The sequence below is a fragment of the Pristiophorus japonicus genome, chromosome 7 (genome assembly GCF_044704955.1).
Source record: "Pristiophorus japonicus isolate sPriJap1 chromosome 7, sPriJap1.hap1, whole genome shotgun sequence".
Lineage (NCBI taxonomy): Eukaryota > Metazoa > Chordata > Chondrichthyes > Pristiophoridae > Pristiophorus > Pristiophorus japonicus.
In genome coordinates this window covers 244,096,271-244,118,947 of record NC_091983.1, presented here as the reverse complement: position 1 = coordinate 244,118,947, position 22,677 = coordinate 244,096,271, and the positions used below count along the sequence as shown (strand labels likewise).

At 48.6% G+C, this 22,677-nt stretch overlaps 1 protein-coding gene across 2 annotated transcripts in view; it reads left to right on the top strand.

Moving 5' to 3' along the window:
• The window catches only part of LOC139267485 (dynein axonemal heavy chain 8-like), a 2,569,686-nt gene that overhangs the window by 2,487,001 nt on the left and 60,008 nt on the right, over nucleotides 1-22,677 (top strand). For both annotated transcript variants that reach the window (XM_070885867.1, XM_070885866.1), the window contains 2 exons: nucleotides 4,650-4,751; nucleotides 6,781-6,941. In XM_070885867.1, the coding sequence (XP_070741968.1) occupies nucleotides 4,650-4,751; nucleotides 6,781-6,941 (263 nt within the window). The remainder of the gene's footprint in view (nucleotides 1-4,649; nucleotides 4,752-6,780; nucleotides 6,942-22,677) is intronic.

The window sequence follows — 22,677 nt, the reverse complement described above, 5'->3', positions numbered from 1 at the left end:
TCAATAGAGGAGGACTAAGGGTTTAATTAAGAGGGGAGAAATAGAGTACGAGAGGAAGCTTGCAGGAAACATAAAAACTGACTGCAAAAGCTTCTATAAATATGTGAAGAGAAAAAGATTAGTGAAGACAAACGCAGGTCCTTTGCTGTCGGATTCAGGCGAATTTATAATGGGGAACAAAGAAATGGCAGACCAATTGAACAAATACATCGGTTCTGTCTTCACGAATGAAGACACAAATAACCTTTCGAATGTACTAGCGGTCTAGTGAGAAGGAGGAACTGAAGGATATCCTTATTAGGCTGGAAATTGTGTTAGGGAAATTGATGGGATTGAAGCCCGATAAATCCCCGGGGCTTGATAGTCTGCATCCCAGAGTACTTAAGGAAGTGGCCCTAGAAATAGTGGATGCATTGGTGATCATTTTCCAACAGTCTATCGACTCTGGATCAGTTCCTATGGACTGGAGGGTAGCTAATGTAACACCACTTTTTAAAAAAGGAGGGAGAGAGAAAACAGGTAATTATAGACTGGTTAGCCTGACATCAGTAGTGGGGAAAATGTTGGAGTCAATCATTAAGGATGAAATAGCAGAGCATTTGGAAAGCAGTGACAGGATCGGTCCAAGTCAGCATGGATTTATGAAAGGGAAATCATGCTTGACGAATCTTCTGGAATTTTTGAGGATGTAACTAGCAGAGTGGACAAGGGAGAACCAGTGGATGTGGTGTATTTGGACTTTCAAAAGGCTTTTGACAAGGTCCCGCACAAGAGATTGGTGTGCAAAATCAAAGCACATGGTATTGGGGGTAATATACTGACGTGCATAGAGAACTGACATGCAGACAAGAAGCAGAGAGTCGGGATAAACAGGTCCTTTTCAGAATGGCAGGCAGTGACTAGTGGAGTGCCGCAGGGCTCAGTGCTGGGACCCCAGCTCTTTACAATATACATTAACGATTTAGATGAAGGAATTGAGTGTAATATCTCCAAGTTTGCAGACGACACTAAACTGGGTGGCGGTGTGAGCTGTGAGGAGGACGCTAAGAGGCTGCAGGGTGACTTGGACAGGTTAGGTGAGTGGGCAAACTCATGGCAGATGCAGTATAATGTGGATAAATGTGAGGTTATCCATTTTGGGGGCAAAAACACGAAGGCAGAATATTATCTGAATGGCGGCAGATTAGGAAAAGGGGAGGTGCAACGAGACCTGGTTCATCAGTCATTGAAAGTTGGCATACAGGTACAGCAGGCGGTGAAGAAGGCAAATGGTATGTTGGCCTTCATAGCTAGGGGATTTGAGTATAGGAGCAGGGAGGTCTTACTGCAGTTGTACAGGGCCTTAGTGAGACCTCACCTGGAATATTATGTTCAGTTTTGGTCTCCTAATCTGAGGAAGGACGTTCTTGCTATTGAGGAAGTGCAGCGAAGGTTCAGCAGACTGATTCCAGGGATGGCTGGACTGTCATATGAGGAGAGACTGGATCAACTGGGCCTTTATTCATTGGAGTTTTGAAGGATGAGAGGGGATCTCATAGAAACGTATAAGATTCTGACGGGACTGGACAGGTTAGATGCGGGAAGAATGTTCCCGATGTTGGGGAAGTCCAGAACCAGGGGACATAGTCTTAGGATAAGGGGTAGGCCATTTAGGACTGAGATGAGGAGAAACTTCTTCATTCAGAGAGTTGTTAAACGATGGAATTCCCTACCGCAGGGAGTTGTTGATGCCAGTTCATTGGATATATTCAACAGAGAGTTAGATATGGCCCTTATGGCTAAGGGGATCAAGGGGTATGGAGAGAAAGCAGGAAAGGGGTACTGAGGTGAATAATCAGCCATTATCTTATTGAATGGCGGTGCAGGCTCGAAGGGCCAAATGGCCTACTCCTGCACCTTTTTTCTGTGTTTCTATGTAAACTTTTTCTGCTGATGGGGCAGACTAGGACAAGGGGACATAACCTTAAAATCAGAGCCAGGCCATTCAGAAAAAAGTTAGTAAACACTTCTGCACACAAAGGGTGGCCAATGTATTCCACTCTGTACCCCAAAAAGCAGTAGATGCGAGCTCAATTAATAATTTTAAAAATGAGATTGATGGATTTTTCCCAGACAAGGATCTAAATGGATACAACGATAAGGCAGGTGGATGGAGTTAAGATACAGATCAGCCATTGAATGACGGAACAGTCTCGAGGGGCTGACAGGCCTATTTCTGTTCTGATGTCCCTTTGTTCCTATAGCTCTTTTCTCTAGAAAAGAGAAAGCTGAAAGGTGATCTGATAAAGGTCTTTCAAATAATGAAAGGGTTTGATAGGGGAGATATAGAGAAAATGTGGGGGAGTCCAAAACTAAGAGGGAGAAATTCACTATTGCCCTGTTTGGGGGCGGTAAATTTTGAAAACCGGGAAACATAGTGCCAGGGGCTAATGTTTCCCCACTCGCCCTCCACTTCCTTCTTGCAGCACTAAAGGATGCGGACGAGGCAGAAACCTCAGCAGAGCTGCACACTGGGCCATGAGAGCACTAACGGGAGGCGCAAATTAACCCAATTTCTAGCCGTAGGTTATAAATGTATGATAGTCACAAATAAGTTCAATAGCAAATTAAGGAGAAACTTCTTTACCCAAAGAGTGGTAAGAATCTGGAATGGACTACCACGGGGCGTAGTTTAGGCTAATAGCATAGATGCATTTAAAGGGGAGCAAGATAAGCAGAGGGAGAAACATAGAAAATTTAGAAACATAGAAAATAGGTGCAGGAGTAGGCCATTCGGCCCGTCGAGCCTGCACCACCATTCAATAAGATCATGGCTGATCATTCACCTCAGTACCCCTTTCCTGCTTAATCTCCATACCACTTGATCCATTTAGCCACAAGGGCCATATCTAACTCCCTCTTGAATATATCCAATGAACTGGCATCAACAACTCTCTGAGTGAAGAAGTTTCTCCTTATCTCAGTCCTAAATGGATTATCCCTTATCCTTCGACTGTGTCCCCTGTTTCTGGACTTCCCCAACATCGGGAACATTCTTCCTGCATCTAACCTGTCCAGTCTCATCAGAATTTTATATGTTTCTATGAGATCCCCTCTCATCCTTCTAAACTCCAGTGAATACAGGCCCAGTCGATCCAGTCTCTACTCATATGTCAGTTCTGCCATCCCGGGAATCAGTCTGGTGAACCTTCGCTGCACTCCCTCAATAGCAAGAACGTTCTTCCTCAGATTAGGAGATCAAAACTGAACACAATATTCCAGGTGAGGCCTCACTAAGGCCCTGTACAACTGCAGTCAGAGCTCCCTGCTCCTATACTGAAATCCACTAGCTATGAAGGCCAACATGAAAACAGGAAGGCAGAATATTATCTGAATGGTGACAGATTAGGAAAAGGGGAGGTGCAACGAGATCTGGGTGTCATGGTACATCAGTCATTGAAAGTTGGCATGCAGGTACAGCAGGCGGTGAAGAAGGCAAATGGCATGTTGGCCTTCATAGCGAGAGGATTTGAGTTTAGGAGCAGGGAGGTCTTACGGCAGTTGTACAGGGCCTTCGTGAGGCCACACCTTGAATATTGTGTGCAGTTTTGGTCTCCTAATCTGAGGAAGGATGTTCTTGCTATTGAGGGAGTGCAGCGAAGGTTCACCAGACTGATTCCCGGGATGGCAGGACTGACATATGAGGAGAGACTGGATCGACTGGGCCTGTATTCACTGGAGTTTAGAAGAATGAGAGGGGATCTCATAGAAACATATAACATTCTGATGGGATTGGACAGGGTAGATGCAGGAAGAATGTTCCCGATATTGGGGAAGTCCAGAACCAGTGGTCACAGTCTAAGGATTAGGGGTAAGCCATTTAGGACCAAGGTGAGGAAAAACTTCTTCACTCAGAGAATTGTGAACCTGTGGAATTCTCTGCCACAGAACGTTGTTGAGGTATATTCAAAAGAGAGTTAGATGTGGCCCTTACGGCTAAAGGGATCAAGCGGTATGGAGAGAAAGCAGGAATGGGGTACTGAAATTGCATGATCAGCCATGATCATATTGAATGGTGGTGCAGCCTCGAAGGGCCGAATGGCCTACACCTGCACCTATTTTCTATGTTTCTAAGACAATTTGCTCCCCCCAACTTCCCGCCCACAAGTTAAAATACACCCTATTAAACTTATTATCTAAAAGATTCGTAGTATATATTGATATACTCCTTAGTTGATCGATAAACTTTATAAAGGTTTTGATGAATGATATGCAGTTTCTTATTATAATGTTATTGGCTGGAATTTCCATGGGGGTTCTTTCGACCTCCCACTATTTCTCTGGATTTTCTGTCAAATTTATGGGGGAAGATTGGAAATTCTGCCCATTACAGAATTCATTGCACAGTGATTTGGTGTGCATCCCTTTTAGAATTTAACTGTATATTTAAAGTGTATGCACTATTAATGACGGATTATTCACCAATATTTTTAATTTATTCATGACTTACTCATCGAATTACCATCCTAACTTACTCATCGAATTACCAAAACACTAAAGGTATTGCTCAAGAAGTTAACCTTTTTCTGTTATCCAAATCAAGGTACTTGTTTTTTGTTTTTTCTATACACTTGAATGCGATTCTCCTTCTTACATTTGTTTTTCTTCAGGGTGTGTCATGGAATACTATACGTTACATGCTCGGAGAAGTTCAATATGGAGGACGTGTTACAGACGACTATGACAAACGCCTCCTCAACTGCTTTGCCAAGGTAACTCTAATCATTTTACACTCCAATATAGTCATTAAAAAGCATATGAGGATTTTATTGGGGGTGGAGTCCATGTAGTAGAGTTTCCGCTTTGGGCACAGTGGGCTATCAGTCGCAAATTGTAGTTAAAATGGTGTCTGTTCTAAGAAGTGTTTTCTTTTCTCAAGTTTTTACATAGGATTACGTTGGATATACAGCACAGAAACAGGCCATTCAGTCCAACCAGTCCATGCCGGGATTTATGCTTCACTCAAACCTCCTCTCATCTTTCCTCATTTAACTCTATAAGCATAAGCCTCGATTCCCTGCTCCCTCATAGGCTTGTCTCGCCTTTCCATAAATGCATCTATACTATTCGCTTCAACCACTCTCTGTGGTTCCACAGAGTTCCACATTCTCACCACTCTCTGGGTAAAGAAGTTTCTTCTGAATTCCCTATTTGATTTCTTGGTGACTATCTTATATTGATGGCCTTTAGTTTTGCTCTACCCCACAAGTGGAAACACTCTCTCTGTATCTACTGTATCAAAACCTTTCATAATTTTATCGACCTCTATTAAGTAACCCCTCAGCCTTCTCTTTTTAAGAGAAGACACCCAAGCTGTTCATCCTTTCCTGATATGTATAGCCTCGCATTTCTAGTATTTTTGTAAATCTTTTCAGCACCCTCCCAGCTGCCTCCATATTCTTTTTATAATATGGCGACAAGAATTGTACACAGTACTGCAAGTGTCGTCTAACCAAAATTCAATACAAGTTTAGCATAACTTCACTACTTTTCAATTCTATCCCCCTAGAAATAAATCCTAGTGCTTGATTTACTTTTTTATGGCCTTATTAACCTGCATTGATACTTTTAATGATTTGTGTATTTGTACTCTGAGATCGCTTTTAGATTTAGATTCGTATTTTCCAAGTAATATGGATTTCAGTTTCCACTCAAACCATTTGCATAGCATCAAACGCAAAATCTGCCATTAACCAACACAATTGGTCAACCTTTTAAAATATAATTTATTAGTAAATTAAAAAATACAGTCAAAAACTGTTAAAACATGTCAATGAGTCTCCTTGCGCTCAAAAGAACCAACTTAATTTTTAAAGCCTTCTCGAAGGTCTGCAAGCGAGCAAATTAGCGGAAGCTTCTAATGGTGATTAAATCACTCTGGGGGTGTGGCCAATTTTGTGGGTGAGGCCGGCTTCTAGCATAATGTTTTTTAAACTAGCGCAAAAGATTGCAGAAACTTAATTTGCGCTAAACGTAATTTGCCCTTAAAATTCTGCAACCGTTTGCGACGATTTTGGGTGAACTGTGTAACCGAGCAGAAACTCTCCACCCATACATTAATTTGTCACTATTAGTGCAAAGAAAAAGCCAAGTGGTTGTGGCATTGGTCTTATCCTGCATGTCTGACAGGACAACGAAACAATAAGCATTGAGCACTGGAACACTATCAATTCCCAATTAGATTAGGATCATAACATATGTTTTGTATATTTGATAATGTTCAAGGAGAATAGCAACACAATTTAACAAACAGGAAAGTTTCTATAACAATACAGTATTTTTGCCACATGCTGTCATTTTACCCAGAAGATATTGCAGAAAAATGACCGAATGAAGATCCCCTGAAAGTAGAGAAAAAGGAGAATACATTACAGAATAATTAGCAGAATGTTATCTTACGATGTTTTGTAATCACAGCATTCTTGCATAAGATTGGTCCCTTCCTTAAAAACAGAAAGTAGAGAATCTGTAGATAGTAATACTGCTGGCTTTGGTTTATCTCTTAATATTCTGTTAAATTATTTTTTGTTGTATTTGAAGAACTTTCTTGTTACTCTGGATTCTAATCATCCTAAGTAATTAAATAAAACTATGATTAATTTTTTTAATCAATCCATAGCTTTGCTGTAACCTGAATTGAGTTATTCTCAGTTGTATAGCTATTAATTTAGTTTAAAGCAATAAGTTGTCTTGTATGTCGAAGTATACTTGATGTAACTGCTTTGTGTATTTGATATACAGGTGTGGTTCAGTGAGAAGATGTTTGATATCAAGTTCAACTTTTATACTGGTTATATTATTCCAATCTGTCTCAACTTGGAGAGTTATATGGAGTACATTCAGACACTACCTATCACTGACACCCCTCAGGTGTTTGGCCTACACCCAAATGCTGACATCACGTGAGTAGAATACTTGTTAACTCTTATCGGGCACCTGCGGGCATGGTAAATGTAATGTATGCACCTGTGAGTATGCTCACCGGCTTGTGGAGCTGTTGCTCCAGCGGTACGCTTGCGGCCTTCCGCGAGAGGTGGGCACCGGAGGGACTGGAGTGCATTATTACCCCCAGCAACCAAATTTTAATTTGATTTTATATGTTTTAAAGTTTAATTTATTTTAAATGCCGGTTTTAGTGTCCCCCTCCCCTTTTATAGGGGGCACTTGTAAATTATGGTTTTAGAGCCCCCAAAAAAACACCAAAAAAACTACAAAAATACAAAAAAAAAAATAGGGCTTTGGAAAATGTTTGGAGTGTCCCCCAGATCGGGGGGCGCTTGATCTAATGTTTATTTTGTTTACTCTAAAAGAGTTGTGGAGCTGTTGCACTTTGAGTGGCTTGGTGGAAATTAAAAAGGAAATTAGGAAAACAAAGAGAGAACATTAAAAAATGTTGGCATGTAAAATCAAAAAAAACACAAAGATGTTATATAACTACATTAGGAGCAAGAGGATAACTAAAGAAAGTGTAGGGCCTATTAGAGACCTTAAAGGTAATCTATGTGTGGAGGCAGAAGAACTGGGTAAGGTTCTTAATGAATACTTTGCGTCTGCTTTCACATAAGAGAAGGGCGATGCAGACATTGCAATCAGGGAGCAGGAGTGTGAAATATGAGATAAACATGGTAAGAGAGGAAGAATTAAGGGGCTTAGCAGCTTTGAAAGTGGATCAATCCCCAGACCAGGATGAAATGTATCCCAGGCTGTTCAGAGAAGCAAAAGAGGAAATACCAGAGGCTCTGACCATCATTTTCCAGTCCTCTCTGGCTACAGGTGTGGTACCGGAGGACTAGAGGACTGTTAACATTGTACCTTTGTTTAAAAAGGGAGAAAGGGATAGACCAGGCCAGTCGGCCTAATCTCAATGATGGGAAAATTATTGCAAAAAATTCTGAGGGACAGCATAAATCTTCATTTAGAAAGACATGGAATAATCAATGACGGTCAGCATGGATTTTTTAAGGGAAGGTCATGTCTGACTAAATTGATTGAATTTTTAGAGGAGGTTACAAGAAGGGTCGATGAGGGTAATGTGTTTGATGTAGTGTATATGGATTTTTAGCAAGACTTTTGATAATGTCCCACATGGCAGACTGGTTACGAAAGTAAAAGCTCATGGTATCCAACGCAAAGTGGCAACTTGGATCCAAATTGGCTCAGAAGAAGGACGCAAAGGGTGATGGTTGATAGGTGTTTTTGTGACTGGACGGCTGTATCCAGTGGTGTTCTGCAGAACTCCGTACTAGGTTCCTTGCTTTTTGTGGTATATAGCAATGATTTAAACTTGAATGTAGGGAGTATCATTAAGAAGTTTGCAGATGATACAAAAATTGTCTATGTGGTTGATAATGATGAAGAAAGCTTTAGACTGCAGGAAGATATCAATCAACTGGTCAGGTGGGCAGAACAGTGACAAATGGAATTCAATCCGGAGAAGTGTGAGGTAATGCATTTGGGGAGGGCTAACAAGGCAAGGGAATACAGATTAAATGGTAGGATACTGAGAAATGTAGAGGAACAAAGGGACTTTCAAGTGCATGTCCACAGATCTCTGAAGGTAGCAGGCCAGGTAGATAAGGTGGTTAAGAAAGCATACGGAATACTTTCCTTTATTAGCCAAGGCATAGAATATAAGGGCAGGGAGGTTATGCTTGAACTGTATAAAACACTAGTTAAGACACAGCTAGAGTACTGCATGCAGTTGTGGTCACCACATTACAGGAAAGATGCGATTGCACCAGAGAAGGTACAGAGGAGATTTGCTAGGATATTGCCTGGACTAGAGAATTTTAGTTATGAGGAAAGATTGGATAGGCTGGATTTGTTTTCTTGGGAACAGAGGAGGCTGAGGGGAAACATTATGGAGGTGTATAAAATTATGAGGAGCCTAGATAGAGTGGATAGGAAGGACCTATTTCCCTTAGCAGAGGGGTCAACAACCAGGGAGCATAGATTTAAAGTAATTGGTAGATGGTTTAGAGGTGATTTGAGGGGAAATCTTTTCACCCAGAGGGTGGTGAGGGTCTGGAACTCACTGTCTGAAAAGGTGGTAGAGGCAGAAACCCTCACCACATTTAAAAAGTACTTGGATATGCACTTGATGTGTCGTAACCTACAGGGCTATGGACCAAGAGATGGAAATGGGATTCGGCTGGATAGCTCTTTGTCGTCCAGCGTGGACACGATGGGCCAAAATGGCCTCCTTCCATGCTGTAAATTTATATGATTCTATGATTTAGCCAGGCATGTAATGTTCACAAGACTCAATAAAACCCAGTTAATTGAGTTCAGGTTCTCCACGATAAGGCGTGCAGTTGTGAGCCTGATGGATGGTAGTGTTCAGTTTGATTGTTAAACCAGCAAGTTCTTTGCAACAAATGTGGGGCTATGAATTCTTAAGCAAATAAGCCATGAAGCAAATACAGTAAAGATCAATTGTTATTGTCTCTATTAGTAATAGAAGTGACTACAGCCCTTGCTGTATAATAGAGTATAGTGGGGAGGTCTATAAATACAGAGATCAGGCGGCACCCTGGCGGCGTCACCGCCTCAAAGCAGATAATACAAAATTTCTCGCCCTTGAACCGAAATAATTCAAGGCTCTCAAGGGAGTTGCCTACACTCTTTTTTATTCATTCATGGGATGTGGGCCTTGTTGGCAAAGCCAGTATTTATTGCCCATCCCTAATTGCCTTTGAGAAGATGGTGATAAGCTGCCTTCTTGAACCGCTGTAGTCCGTGAGTTGAAGGTACTCCCACAGTGCTGTTCGGGAGGGAGTTCCAGGATTTTATTCCAGTGATGATGAAGGAACAGCTGATATATTTCCAAGTCAGGATGGTGTGTGACTTGGAGGAGAACTTGCGGTGAAAGTGTTCACATGCACCTGCTGCCCTTGTCCTTCTAGGTGGTAGAGGTCGAGTGTTTGGGAGGTGCTGCCGAAGAAGCCTTGGCAAGTCGCTGCAGTGCATTTGTAGATGGTACACTCTGCAGCCACTGTGCGCCAGTGATGGAGGGAATTAATAGTTTAAATTGGTGGATCGGGTGCCAATCAAGCGGGCTGCCTTTTCCTGGATGGAGTTGACCTTCTTGAGTGTTGTTGGAGCTGCACTCATCCAGGCAAGTGGAGAGTATTCCGCCACATTCCTGACTTGTGCCTTGTAGATGGTGGAAAGGGTTTGGGGAGTCAGGAGGGTAGTCACTCACCACAGAATATCTAGCCTCTGACCTGCTCTTATAGCCACAGTAAATATGTGGCTGGTCCAGTTAAGCTTCCGGTCAATGGTGACCCCCAAGAAGTTGATGGTGGGGCATTTGGCAATGGTAATCCTGTTGAATGTCAAGGGGGGGTGGCTAGACTCTCTCTTGTTGGAGATGGTCATTTCCGAACACTTATTTGGTGCAAATTTTACTTCTCCTTGATTCCCATTGACTTCAATTTTATTAGGGTCCTTGATGCCACACCCGGTCAAATGCTGCCTTGATGCCAAGGACAGTCACTCTCACCTCACCTCTAGAATTCAGCTCTTTTGTCTATATTTTGACCAAGGCTGTATCGAGTTCTGGTGCTGAGTGCTCCTGTCAGAACCCATTGTTGAGCCACTTTTTTGTTATATAAATATATTAAAAGCAAGAGGGTACCTAAAGAAAGGGTAGGGCCTTTTAGAGACCATGAGGGTAATCTTTGTGTTGAGGCGGAAGATGTTGGTTTGGTTCTTAATGAATATTTTGCATCTGTTTTCAATGCAGATACTGCTATCGAGGAGGAGTGTGATATTCTGGATGAAATAAACATAGTGAGAGAGGAGGTATTAAGTGGTTTAGCAGCTATGAAAGTAGATAAGTCCCCAGGCCCAGATGAAATACATCCCAGGCTGTTGAGTGAATTAAAAGAGGAAATAGCAGAGGCCTTGACCATCATTTTCCAGTCCTCTTTGGATTTGGGCATGCTGCCGGAGGACTGGAGGACTGCTAATGTAGTACCCTTGTTTAAGAAGGGAGAAAGGGATAGGCCGAGTAATTACAGGCCTGTTAGCTTAACCTCAGTGATGGAAAATTATTGGAAAAAATCCTGAAAAATAGGATAAATCTACGTTTGGAAAGGGAAGGATTAATTAGGGCCAGTCAGCACGAATTTGTTAAGGGAAGATCGTGTTTGACTAACCCGATTGAATTTTTTGAGGATGTAACTGTTGTGTATCTGTAAAGCATGCACTCCCATGTTCCGCCACCAGGGAGCTCATCCCCTGAAGTCCCAAGGGATCCCAGCATCCCTTGGGAGCACTGTATATAAGCCGGCCCCTAAGGCCTGTTCCTCACTCTGGAGTGTCTTAATAAAGACTGAGGTAATTGTTACTTTAACCTCCCTGTATGCAGTCTCATCTGTGTTAGGAACACAATAACTGGCGACGAGAATACGAATCCAACGCAAAGATGCAGCAAACTGTGGGCATCCTGGAGAAGTTCTCGGAGGGTGAGGACTGGGAAGCCTATGTCGAATGGCTAGACCAGTAATTTGTAGCCAACAAGCTCGACGGAGAAGGAAGCGCTGCAAAAAGGAGAGCGGTCCTCCTCACAGTCTGCGGGGCACCGACCTACAGCCTCATGAAGAATCTTCTGGCTCCGGTGAAACCCACAGATAAGTCGTATGAGGAGCTGTGTACACTGGTTCGCGAGCATCTTAACCTGAGGGAGAGCGTGCTGATGGCGAGGTATCGGTTCTACATGTGCCAGCGATCTGAAGATCAGGAAGTGGCGAGCTACGGTGCCGAGCTAAGGCGACTTGCAGGACAATGTGAGTTTCATGGCTACCTGGAGCAAATGCTCAGAGACTTTTTTTTACTGGGCATTGGCCACGAGACCATCCTATGAAAACTTTTGACTGTAGAGACACCGACCCTCAGTAAGGCCATTGCGATAGCACAGGCATTTATGTCCACCAGTGATAACACCAAACAAATCTCTCAGCACACAAGTGCTAGCAATGTTCATAAATTAACTGGAACTGTGTTTGCAAGCAGAAATGTACAGGGCAGAACCCACGAGTCTGCAACTGCCAGCAGGCCTCAGGTGACCCAGATGACTCAGAGTCCCCAACAAAGGATGAATGCAAGGCAATTCATACATTGTTGAGGTTGTGGAGGCTTCCATTCAGCCTATTCATGCCGCTTCAAAGGGTATGTTTGCAAGACCTGTGGAACAATGGGGCACCTCCAACAAGCTTGCAAACGAGCTGCAAGCTCTGCAAAACCTGCTAACCACAAAGTGGCAGAGGAAGATTGGTCCATGGTGGATCAAAGCAATTTCGAGCCTCAGAGAGAGGAGGCAGATGCTGAAGTACTCGGGGTGCACACATTTTCAACGAAATTTCCACCTATAATGCTAAACGTAAAATTGAATGGCTTACCCATAGCCATGGAACTGGACACTGGCGCTAGCCAATCTATCATGAGTAAAAAGATGTTTGAGAGACTGTGGTACAACAAGGCATTCAGACCAGCCCTGAGCCCCATCCACACGAAACTAAGAACGTATACCAAAGAGCTTATCACTGTCCTGGGCAGCGCCATGGTCAAGGTCACCTATGAGGGCACGGTGCACGAACTGCCACTCTGGATTGTCCCGGGCGATGGCCCCACACTGCTTGGAAGGAGCTGGCTGGGCAAAATCCACTGGAACTGGGATGACATCCGAGCACTATCACATGTCGATGAGGCCTCATGTACCCATGTTCTTAATAAATTTCCTTCCCTTTTTGAGCCAGGCATTGGCTCAAAACTTTTCCGGGGCGAAGGTGCGAATCCACTTGGTCCCAGAGGCACGACCCATTCACCACAAGGCGTGAGCGGTACCTCACATGATGAGGGAGAGAGTGGAAATCGAGCTGGACAGGCTACAACGCGAGGGCATCATCTCCCCAGTGGAATTCAGCGAGTGGGCCAACCCGATTGTTCCAGTACTCAAAAGTGATGGCACGGTCAGGATTTGTGGCGATTATAAAGTAACTATTAATCGTTTCTCGCTACAGGACCAATACCTGCTACCTAAGGCAGACGACCTATTTGCGATGCTGGCAGGAGGCAAGACGTTCACCAAGCTCGACCGGACTTCGGTCTACATGACGCAGGAGCTGGAGGAGTCTTCGAAGGGCCTCAGCTGCACCAACACGCACAAGGGACTGTTCATCTCCAACAAATGCCTATTTGGAATTCGGTCGGCTGCAGCGATCTTCCAGAGAAACATGGAGAGCCTACTCAAGTCGGTACCACACACGGTGGTCTTTCAGGACGACATATTGGACATGGGTCAAGACACCGCCGAGCACCTACAAAACCTGGAGGAGGTCCTCCAGCGACTGGATCACGTAGGGCTGCGGCTGAAGAGGTCAAAATGCGTCTTCATGGCAACAGAAGTGGAGTTTTTGGGGAGAAAGATCGCAGCGGACGGCATTCGGCCCACAGACGCCAAGGCAGAGGCTATCAGGAACGCGCCTAGGCCACAGAACGTTACGGAGCTGCGGTCATTCCTGGGACTCAACTATTTTGGTAACTTCCTACCGGGGTTAAGCACCCTTTTAGAGCCCCTACAAGTGTTATTGCGCAAAGGTGAGAACTGGGTATGGGGAAAAAAAACAAGTAATTGCCTTTGAGAAAGCCAGAAACATTTTATGCTCCAACAAGCTGCTTGTATTGTATAACCCGTGTAAAAGACTTGTGCTAGCATGTGACACATCGTCGTACGGAGTCGGGTATGTATTACAACAAGCTAACGTTGTGGGTAAGTTGCAACCTGTCGCCTATGCTTCCAGGAGCTTGTCTAAGGCCGAGAGGGCCTACAGCATGATTGAGAAAGAGACAGTAGCGTGTGCGTTCGGGGTAAAGTAAATGCATCAGTTCCTGTTTGGCCTCGAATTTGAGCTGGAAACCGATCACAAGCCCCTCACATCCCTATTTGCTGAAAACAAGGGGATAAATACTAATGCCTCAGCCCACATACAAAGGTGGGCACTCGCGCTATCAGCGTATAACTATACCATCCGCCACAGGCCAGGCACCGCGAACTGTGCGGATGCTCTCAGTCGACTACCATTGCCCACCACAGGGGTGGAAATGGCGCAGCCTGCAAACTTGTTGATGGTGGCGCAGCCCACAGACTTGTTGATGGTCATGGAAGCGTTTGAAAATGACGAATCACCTGTCACGGCCTGCCAGATGAGGACTTGAACCAGCCAAGTTCCTCTGCTGTCCCTAGTAAAAAAACTGTGTACTGCATGGTCGCTGGGCCAGCATTCCCGTTGAAATGCAAGAGCCAATCAAGCCGTTCCAGAGGCAAGAGGACGAGCTGTCCATTCAGGCAGACTGCCTGTTGTGGGGTAACCACGTAGTGCTACCCAAAAAGGGTAGGGAGATGTTGATCTCGCATCTCCACAGCACACACCCGGGTATAGTAATGATGAAAGCGATGGCCAGATCCGACTTAGAGTCCTGTGTATGGCAATGCAGTGTGTGTGCTCAGTTGAGCAACGTGCCCAGAGAGGCACCACTAAGTTTGTGGTCCTAGCCCTCCAGACCATGGTCGAGGATCCATGTCGACTATGCGGGCCCGTTTCTCAGTAAAATCTTCCTGGTGGTGATGGATACTTTTTCAAAATGGATTGAATGTGAAATAATGTCGGGAAGCACCACCACCGCCACCATTGAAAGCCTGAGGGCCATGTTTGTCACCCATGGCCTGCCTGACATACTGGTCAGTGACAACAGGCCATGTTTCACCAGTACCGAATTTAAAGAATTCATGACCCGCAATAGGATCAAACATGTCACCTTGGCCCCATTTAAACCAGCCTCCAATGGGCAGGCAGAGCGGGCAGTACAAACCGTCATACAGAGCCTTAAACGAGTCACAAAAGGCTCACTCCAAACCCGCCTGTCCCGAGTACTGCTCAGCTGCCGCAAGAGACCCCACTCGCTCACAGGGGTGCCCCCGGCTGAGCTACTCATGAAAAGGACACTTAAAACCAGACTCTCGCTGGTTCACCCCAACCTGCATGATCAGGTAGAGAGCAGGCGGCAGCAACAAAATGTAAACGATGGTCGCGTCACTGTGTAACGGGAAATTGATCTGAATGACCCTGTGTATGTGCTAAACTATGGACATGGTCCCAAGTGGATCGCGGGCACGGTGATAGCTAAAGAAGGGAATAGGGTGTTTGTAGTCAAACTAGACAATGGACAAATTTGCAGAAAGCACCTGGACCAATCGAGGCCGTGGTTCACAGACTGCACTGAACAACCCACAGCAGACACCATCTTTTTGGAGCCCACAACACACACCCAAAGGATCAATGACACCACGCCGGACCAGGAAATCGAACCCATGACGCCCAACAGCCCAGCAAGGCCAGGCTCACCTAGCAGCCCTGCAGGGCCAACAACACGCCAGCCCAGCGAGGGAACAGGCAACACACCAGAACAGAAATTTGTACTGAGGCGGTCCACCAGGGAAAGAAAGGCTCCCGACCGCCTCACCTTGTAAATAGTTTTCACTCTGACTTTGGCAGGGGAGTGATGTTGTATATCTGTAAAGCATGCACTCCCATGTTCCGCCACCAGGGAGCTCATCCCCTGAAGTCCCAAGGGATCCCAGCTTCACTTGGGAGCACTGTATATAAGCTGGCCCCTAAGGCCTGTTCCTCACTCTGGAGTGTCTTAATAAAGACTGAGGTCACTGTTATTTTAATCTCCCTGTGTGCAGCCTCATCTGTGTTAGGAACACAATAGTAACCAAGAGGGTCGATGAGGGTAGTGTGTACGATGTAGTGTTTATAGACTTTAGCAAAGCTTTTGATGAGGTACGACATGGTAGACTGGTCACGAAGGTTAAAGCCCATGGGATCCAGGGCAAAGTGGCAAGTTGGATCCAAAACTGGCTTAGAGGTAGGAAGCAAAGGGTAATGGTTGATGGATATTTTTGTGACTGGGTTCCACAGGGCTCAGTACTGGGTCCCTTGATTTTTGTGGTATATAATTAATGAGTTAGATTTGAATATCGGGAGTATGATTATGAAGTTTGCAGATGAAGGAGGATATCAATCTACTGGTTATGTGGGCAGAGCAGTGACAAATGGAACTTAATTCAGAGAAGTGTGAGGCACTTTAGGAGGGCTAAAAAAAAGGGTATATACATTAAGCGGTAGGCCACTTAATAGTGCAGATGAACAAAGGGACCTTGGAGTGCTTGTCCACAGAACTCTTTTGGGAGGAAACTAAAACATTAAATCATTAAATTATGTCCCCCCGATTTGGGGGGCACACCAAACATTTCCAAGGCCCTTTTTTTAGTGCTTGTCCACAGAACTCTTTTGATAGGAAACATAAAACATTAAATCGTGGCCCCCCGATCTGGGAGACACATCAAACATTTTCCAGTCCCCTTTTTTTGGGGGGTTTTTCTGTGTTTTTTTTTGTTTGTTTTTTTGGGGCATTAAAATCATGTTTTTCCTCCAAGTGCCCCCTATAAAAGGGGAGGGGGACACTAAAAAACACCGGCAATTAAAACAAAATAAACCTTAAAACATAAAATCAAATTAAAATATGATTGCCGGGGGTGATGATGCACTCCAGTCCGTCCGGTGCCCACCTCTCGCGGAAGGCCGCGAGCGTACCGGTGGACACCGCGTGCTCCATCTCCAAGGGCACCCTGGCGCGGATGTACGCGCGGAAGAGAGGCAGGCAGTCAGGTTGAACGACCCCCTCGACCGCCCGCTGCCTGGACCGGCTGATGGCACCCTTGGCCATGCCCAGGAGCAGTCCTACGAGGAGGCCCTCGGACCTACCCGCTCCCCTCCGCACAGGGTGCCCAAAGATCAGGAGTGTGGGACTGAAGTGCAGCCAGAATTTCAGGAGCAGCCCCTTTAAATAATAAAACAGGGGCTGCAACCTTGTGCATCCGATAAAAACATGGAACACGGACTCTTCCAGACCGCAGAAATTGCAGGCGGCCTGGGAGCCCGTGAACCGGCTTAAAAATTTATTGCACAGCACTGCTCCGTGCACCACCCTCCAGGCCAAGTCCCCGATAAATACTGGGAGGACTCTCGCGTAGAGTGCCCTCCATCGGGGACTCTCGCCTCCTCCGGATGGCAAGATGGTACGCCATGGCGTGTCCGGATGGTGGGCGAGGATGGCAAAGTTGAGAGTGTGCAGGAGCAGCCCGTACAGGAAACCCCTCCGCGCGGAACTGAAAGGCACGGAGGGGATTTCCTCGAGGCGGCTCAAGTTGTGAGGCGCCGGCTCCCGAGGGAGGTTCCGGGGTTTGGCGCCGATGAGGAATTCCGTCCGGATGGGGGTCAGTTCGGACGGGATCTCCCCACGTGCTTGAGCCTCCTCGATGCACCTAACGGAGTCAGGGCCCAGAGCTGTTTTTAGCAACTCGATGGCATCGGCCGTGCGGCGGACATTGGCAGAATTTAGGCGCCGCGCCAGCGTGTCTGGCGCCATCCAGCCCGCTCCTCCGCCATCGAGCAGGTCCCTGACCCTGGTCACCTCACCAGCCACAGCCCTCTCGTCCGACCGCCACCTGAAACCTCGGTCGTGGAGGTACGGATTCCCGAGCAGCGGCTCCTGCATGACAGCCGTCACTCCAGCCGGTGGAGAGCTGCGCTTGGTGGAGACTTTATGCCAGACCCTGGTGAGTTCCTTGTAAAAGACAGGCAGCTCCTGGAAGGCGGTCCTGACGCCCCCCAAGCTCACAAACAGGAGCTGCGTGTCGTGGTTGAGGCCGTGCTGCTGGCGGAAGAAATACGTCGCCAGAGCACACCACCTAGGTGGGGGCTCGACGTAAAGGTATCTCTGCAGGGTCTGAAGACGGAAAGTCGCGAGCTGGGTGATGACGCACACCAACGACTGACTGCCCTCCCCAAGCGGAAGACTCAAGACCGCGGCAGAGACCCAGTGCTTCCTGTTGTTCCAGAAGAAGTCCACCAGCTTCTTCTGTATCTTGGCGACAAACGCAGGGGGAGGAGTCAAAGTGACCAGCCGGTACCACAACATGGTGGCCACCAGCTGGTTTATGACCAGCGCTCGACCCCTGTAGGACAGCACTCGGAGCAGTCCTGTCCAGCGCCCTAGGCGAGCGACGACCTTGGCCTCCAGCTCTTGCCAGTTCGCCGGCCAGGCTTCCTCATCGGGGCTAAGGTAGACTCCCAGATAGAGGAGATGGGTCGTGCTCCAGGCAAAAGGCCTGAGCTCCTCCGGCAGGGAGTCCACCCGCCACTGACCCACCAGGAGTCCGGAACATTTCTCCCAGTTGATCCTGGTGGAGGATGCGGCCGAGTAAATCTCCTGGCACTCACGCATCCTCCGAAGGTCAGCGGGATCCTCTACCGCGAGGAGCACGTCATCGGCGTAAGCCGAGAGGACGACCTCCACGCCCGGCCCTTGCAGAGCCAGTCCCGTCAACCTCGTCCGCAGGAGGCGCAGGAAATGCTCCACGCAGATGGCATATAACTGGCCGGACATGGGGCACCCCTGGCGTACCCCTCTCCCAAAGCGAAAGGGCGCCGTCAAGGACCCGTTAACCTTTATCAGACACTCCGCGGCGGCGTACAAAAGTCGGATCCGGGCGACGAAATGCGTCCTGACTCCGGCCGCCCGCCTCTTGGTCGACCCCCTCGCGTACTCTTGACAGAAGACGCGGACGTGAGCCTTGCCCACGTCCGACCATAGCCTCAAGGAGGGGAAGCCCCCCTGCTTCCTTCTCCAGTCGGCCCAGAATCGACGGAACGATTCCTGGAACCGCACGTCCTCCAGCAGCTGGTTGTTAAAATGCCAGTACGCGGACCCCGTCCTCGCGCGGAGCGGCATGTCCCCCAGGCGAACCGTGACGTGCAGCAAGCGGCCTGGCACGGGCTCCTCGACCCCCAAGATCTCCAGTTGAAAATGCGGGGCCAACAAGATGGCCACCCCACAAGAAGTGGTAGTGAGGTGGCTCATGCGGACCTCTCCTTGCCATTCCAGGAGCCACGTGGCTTCGTCTCCCAGAACGGTGTGGGTTTCTTGCAGGAAGCACGCGGCATATTTCCCCTCCCGCAGGAGTGAAAAATTGTTAAATCTACGGTGTGCCTCTCTGCCGCCGTTGATGTTGAGGCTGGCTCTGATTATCTTCATGACAAAAGCATCGTGCAACCTCTACCTTAACCTATTGTGGGGGGGGGGGAGTGGAGTCTTTTGTTGAACTCCACTCCTTCAGCAGCCCAGCGAGGAACTTTTTGAGCCGGCGCAGCTCAAGGCCTTGCGCCTTTGATAAGGGCCCGCCCGCGGCCATGGTTTTAGCGGCGGCGTGGACGGACGCGACGAGCAGCCCCGGCTCGGACCATCTTTCCCGGGCCAGATGGGTTCGGTTGCGGCGACCCTGGCTCTGGACCAAAAAGTCCCGGAGTTCCTCTACGGGAATGAGGGGGGACTCAGCGGCGGGCACGAGGAGATCCACCGCCTCACTGGCGATGGACTCGAGATCTTCACCCGCGTCCTCCACCGAGTCTCCGTCCCCCTCCGGGAGGTCGCCGCTAGCAGCCGGCCCGTCGACCGCACGAGGTATGGCAAACGGCCCGGCCGCTCCATCCGGCCCTGGCTCTGCCCCGATCCCACCCCCAGGATCGTCGACAGAGGAGTCCCTACTGGGCTCTTTTAAAAGTGGTGCTGGGTCAGGAAGTGACAGAGGAAGGGGGTCCGCCCCCGCCCCAGGATCCGGGGAACTCGGAGAGACCTGGTCAAAGAAATGTACCAGGTCCTCCAAGTACCCCAGCTCCAAAGTAGGGGGCGAGGGTTGGTGTTCTTCCCCCTCCCCGCCGCCACCCCCCGGCCCAGCGTGTACAGATTCATTAAAATTGTTAATACTGTGTATTTCTGCCGAGTCGAGCAAGTCCCGGGGGAAGTTGGATATTGGCTGGGCGGGCTCAGGTTCGGCCTTTTCGGCCCCGCCCGCCTCAGTCCCCGGGACGCTCGACCCGGCGGCATCGTATTCCTCCGCTGGCCCCACACCCCCCACGACAGGCAGACCCTCCACGTCATCCTCGGGAGGCAGAGGCTGGGCAGCCTCGACTGCCCCTCCCTCCCCGGAGACAGATTCCTCCTGTCTACGGCGCAGTTTGGGGGCGCTGGTGGGGGACGCGGGACACGCGGCGGGCACCGACTCCTCCGCGGAGGGATGTTGTTCCCCCTCCGCCTCATTGGAGCGGCGCCTCCTTTTGTTCCTGGGGGTGCGCGGAGGCAGGGAGACCTCCATGTCTGCCGAGGCCTCCCGCTCCACCCCCCCCTTTTCCTTATCTTGCCCACGCCCGAGCCCCTCTGCGGTATTGGTCAAGGGCTTGGGCACAGGCTCAGGGCACCCCGCGCTCACCGATGACTGGGTTGGGCTGAGCACGGTGGTCAAACTTTCTGGCGCACTGAGGGGACCCGCCTCGAGATATTTCGCCTTCCTCCGCGCCCTCTTTCCGATCGGACGCTCTCCCTCCCCCCCGCCAGAGGCCGTGAAAACAAAGGCCCCCGACGATGCCCGCGCACCTACGGCTCCCGGCACGCGGACGCTACTAGGGGGAGGGGTGGCGGCGGCGCCAGCCTTGGCCGCCTTCGGTGGTTTGGCGGCCTTGGAAGCGGGGCAGTTCTTGCGAACGTGCCCCACCTCCCTACAGGCATGGCACCGCACGCCGTCCGACGTCCAGAAGACGCGGTAGGCAGTCCCCTCGTGCACCACATTAAATGATCCGTCTGTTGTCTCCTCCCGCGCCAGCTGGACAAAAAGCTGGTGGCGGAAGGAGAACACATGGCGCAGGTTGATACCTGTCCTTACCTCCCCCAGTTGGTGTAGGTGAGGGAGGAGGAGCTCAGCGGGAACAAAGGGCGGGACGTTTGAAAGGACGAACCCTCTGCGTGGTGGCCTCGAGAGGGTCCACCGGCAGGAACGTCCCGCCCACCGTGAGCCCCTTTTCAAGGGCCAGGGACACCGCCCGCTCCAACCCCAGGAAGAATATAGCCTTCCCAGACATCTTGGAGGCTGCGACAATGGCCGAGGGGCTGACTACCCCAGCCATCGCCCGCACGCACTCCTCGATGCTCATTGTGGGGTGAGTGTAGCTCTTGACCCCGTGTTTCTTGGTAATTAGTCTGAATGGTGGCAGGGCAGCCGGTGGCGCAGGAGGCGCGTGGATGTGGATGACGCCTGCGCATAAGTCTTAGCTGGTCCTGCCACCGGCGTGGCTGGGGTCGCCATCACGGGGTCCCTTTAAGGGCTACACCCACCCCAAAGTCACAGGCCTTAATGGTCTTAAATTGGCCTCGTTTGAATTTATGAGCAGAGGAGCTCTCAATGAGGCACACCTCTCCCCTAGTTGACAATTGGGGAGGGACCTTGCTCCCTCTGCTCAGTTGTCTTAATTGTTTTTCCAATTAAGGAGGAAAGAGCTCTCAGAGAGAGAGGGGAGAGACAGAGAAAGTGACAGAGAGTGAGAGCGGGGGGTGGGAAAGAGGGAAGCTGTGAGGGCAGGTCTCCCCTCACAGTGATGGGTGGGTGTTTTTCTGGGGCGCACTCCCAGAAAAAAGCAAGGCACAGTCTTATGGGATGGTCTTCGGGTGAGAGGAGAAGATGCCTTCACCTGGGACAGCTGGAGCCACCCAGGCACACACTCCCAACGAAGATTAGTAAATCTTCAGCCAGGTAGCTCCAGCTATCCCAGGCTAGGCAATGGGGGAGGGGTGCTTCAGTGGTGGGTGGGGCCTAGCTGTAAGCAAGACCCCCACACACACTTCCACACACACACACACACCCCCCGCAATGTTCAGGGCCTCGAAGAAAATCTTCTTTTCTCCCCCCACCAATAAAACAATGTCTTTCGGGGAATGCACCAACACCCACCTGTAGAATGTTGTAGAATCTCCCTCCTTCCACACAGGTTGTTGCTCTTTTCCCACTCTCTCCAACTCTTTGTAGAAATAAATAAAGTTGTTGAAATTTTCAGCTCTCCTCCTCTCCCTCCGGACGTTGTATTGTAGTAAGCCAGCCCTTTCCTCCTCTTCCTGGGCTGGTCTCAGGGCTCACTCCAGGCCTTCCAGACAGGAGCTTCAGCAGGGAGTTCCTTCTCTCACAGCAGCACAGCACCAACTGAATAGGCCACACCTCCAAAGCTCCACCATTGGTCCACAGATCCTTGAAAGTAGCAGGCCAGGTGGCTAAGGTGGTTAAGAAGGCATACGGAATGCTTTCCTTTGTTGACCGAGGCACAGAATACAAGAGCAAGGAGGTTATGCTTAAATTATATAATACTCTGGTTAGGCCACAGCTGGAGAACTGCATGCAGTTCTGGTCGCCGTATTATAGGAAGGACATGGTTGCACTAGAGAGGGGTCAGTGGAGATTTACTAGAATGCTGCCTGGAATGGAGAATCTTAGCTATGAGAACAGATTGGATAGGCTGGGTTTGTTCTCATTGGAACAGAGATGGTAGAGAGGAGATCTCATTGAGATGTACAAAATTTTGAGGGGCCTGGATATAGTGGATAGCAAGGGCTTATTTCCATTGGTGGAGGGGTCAATTATGAGGAGGCATAGTTATAAGGTGGTTGGTGGGTTCAGAGGGGATTTGAGGG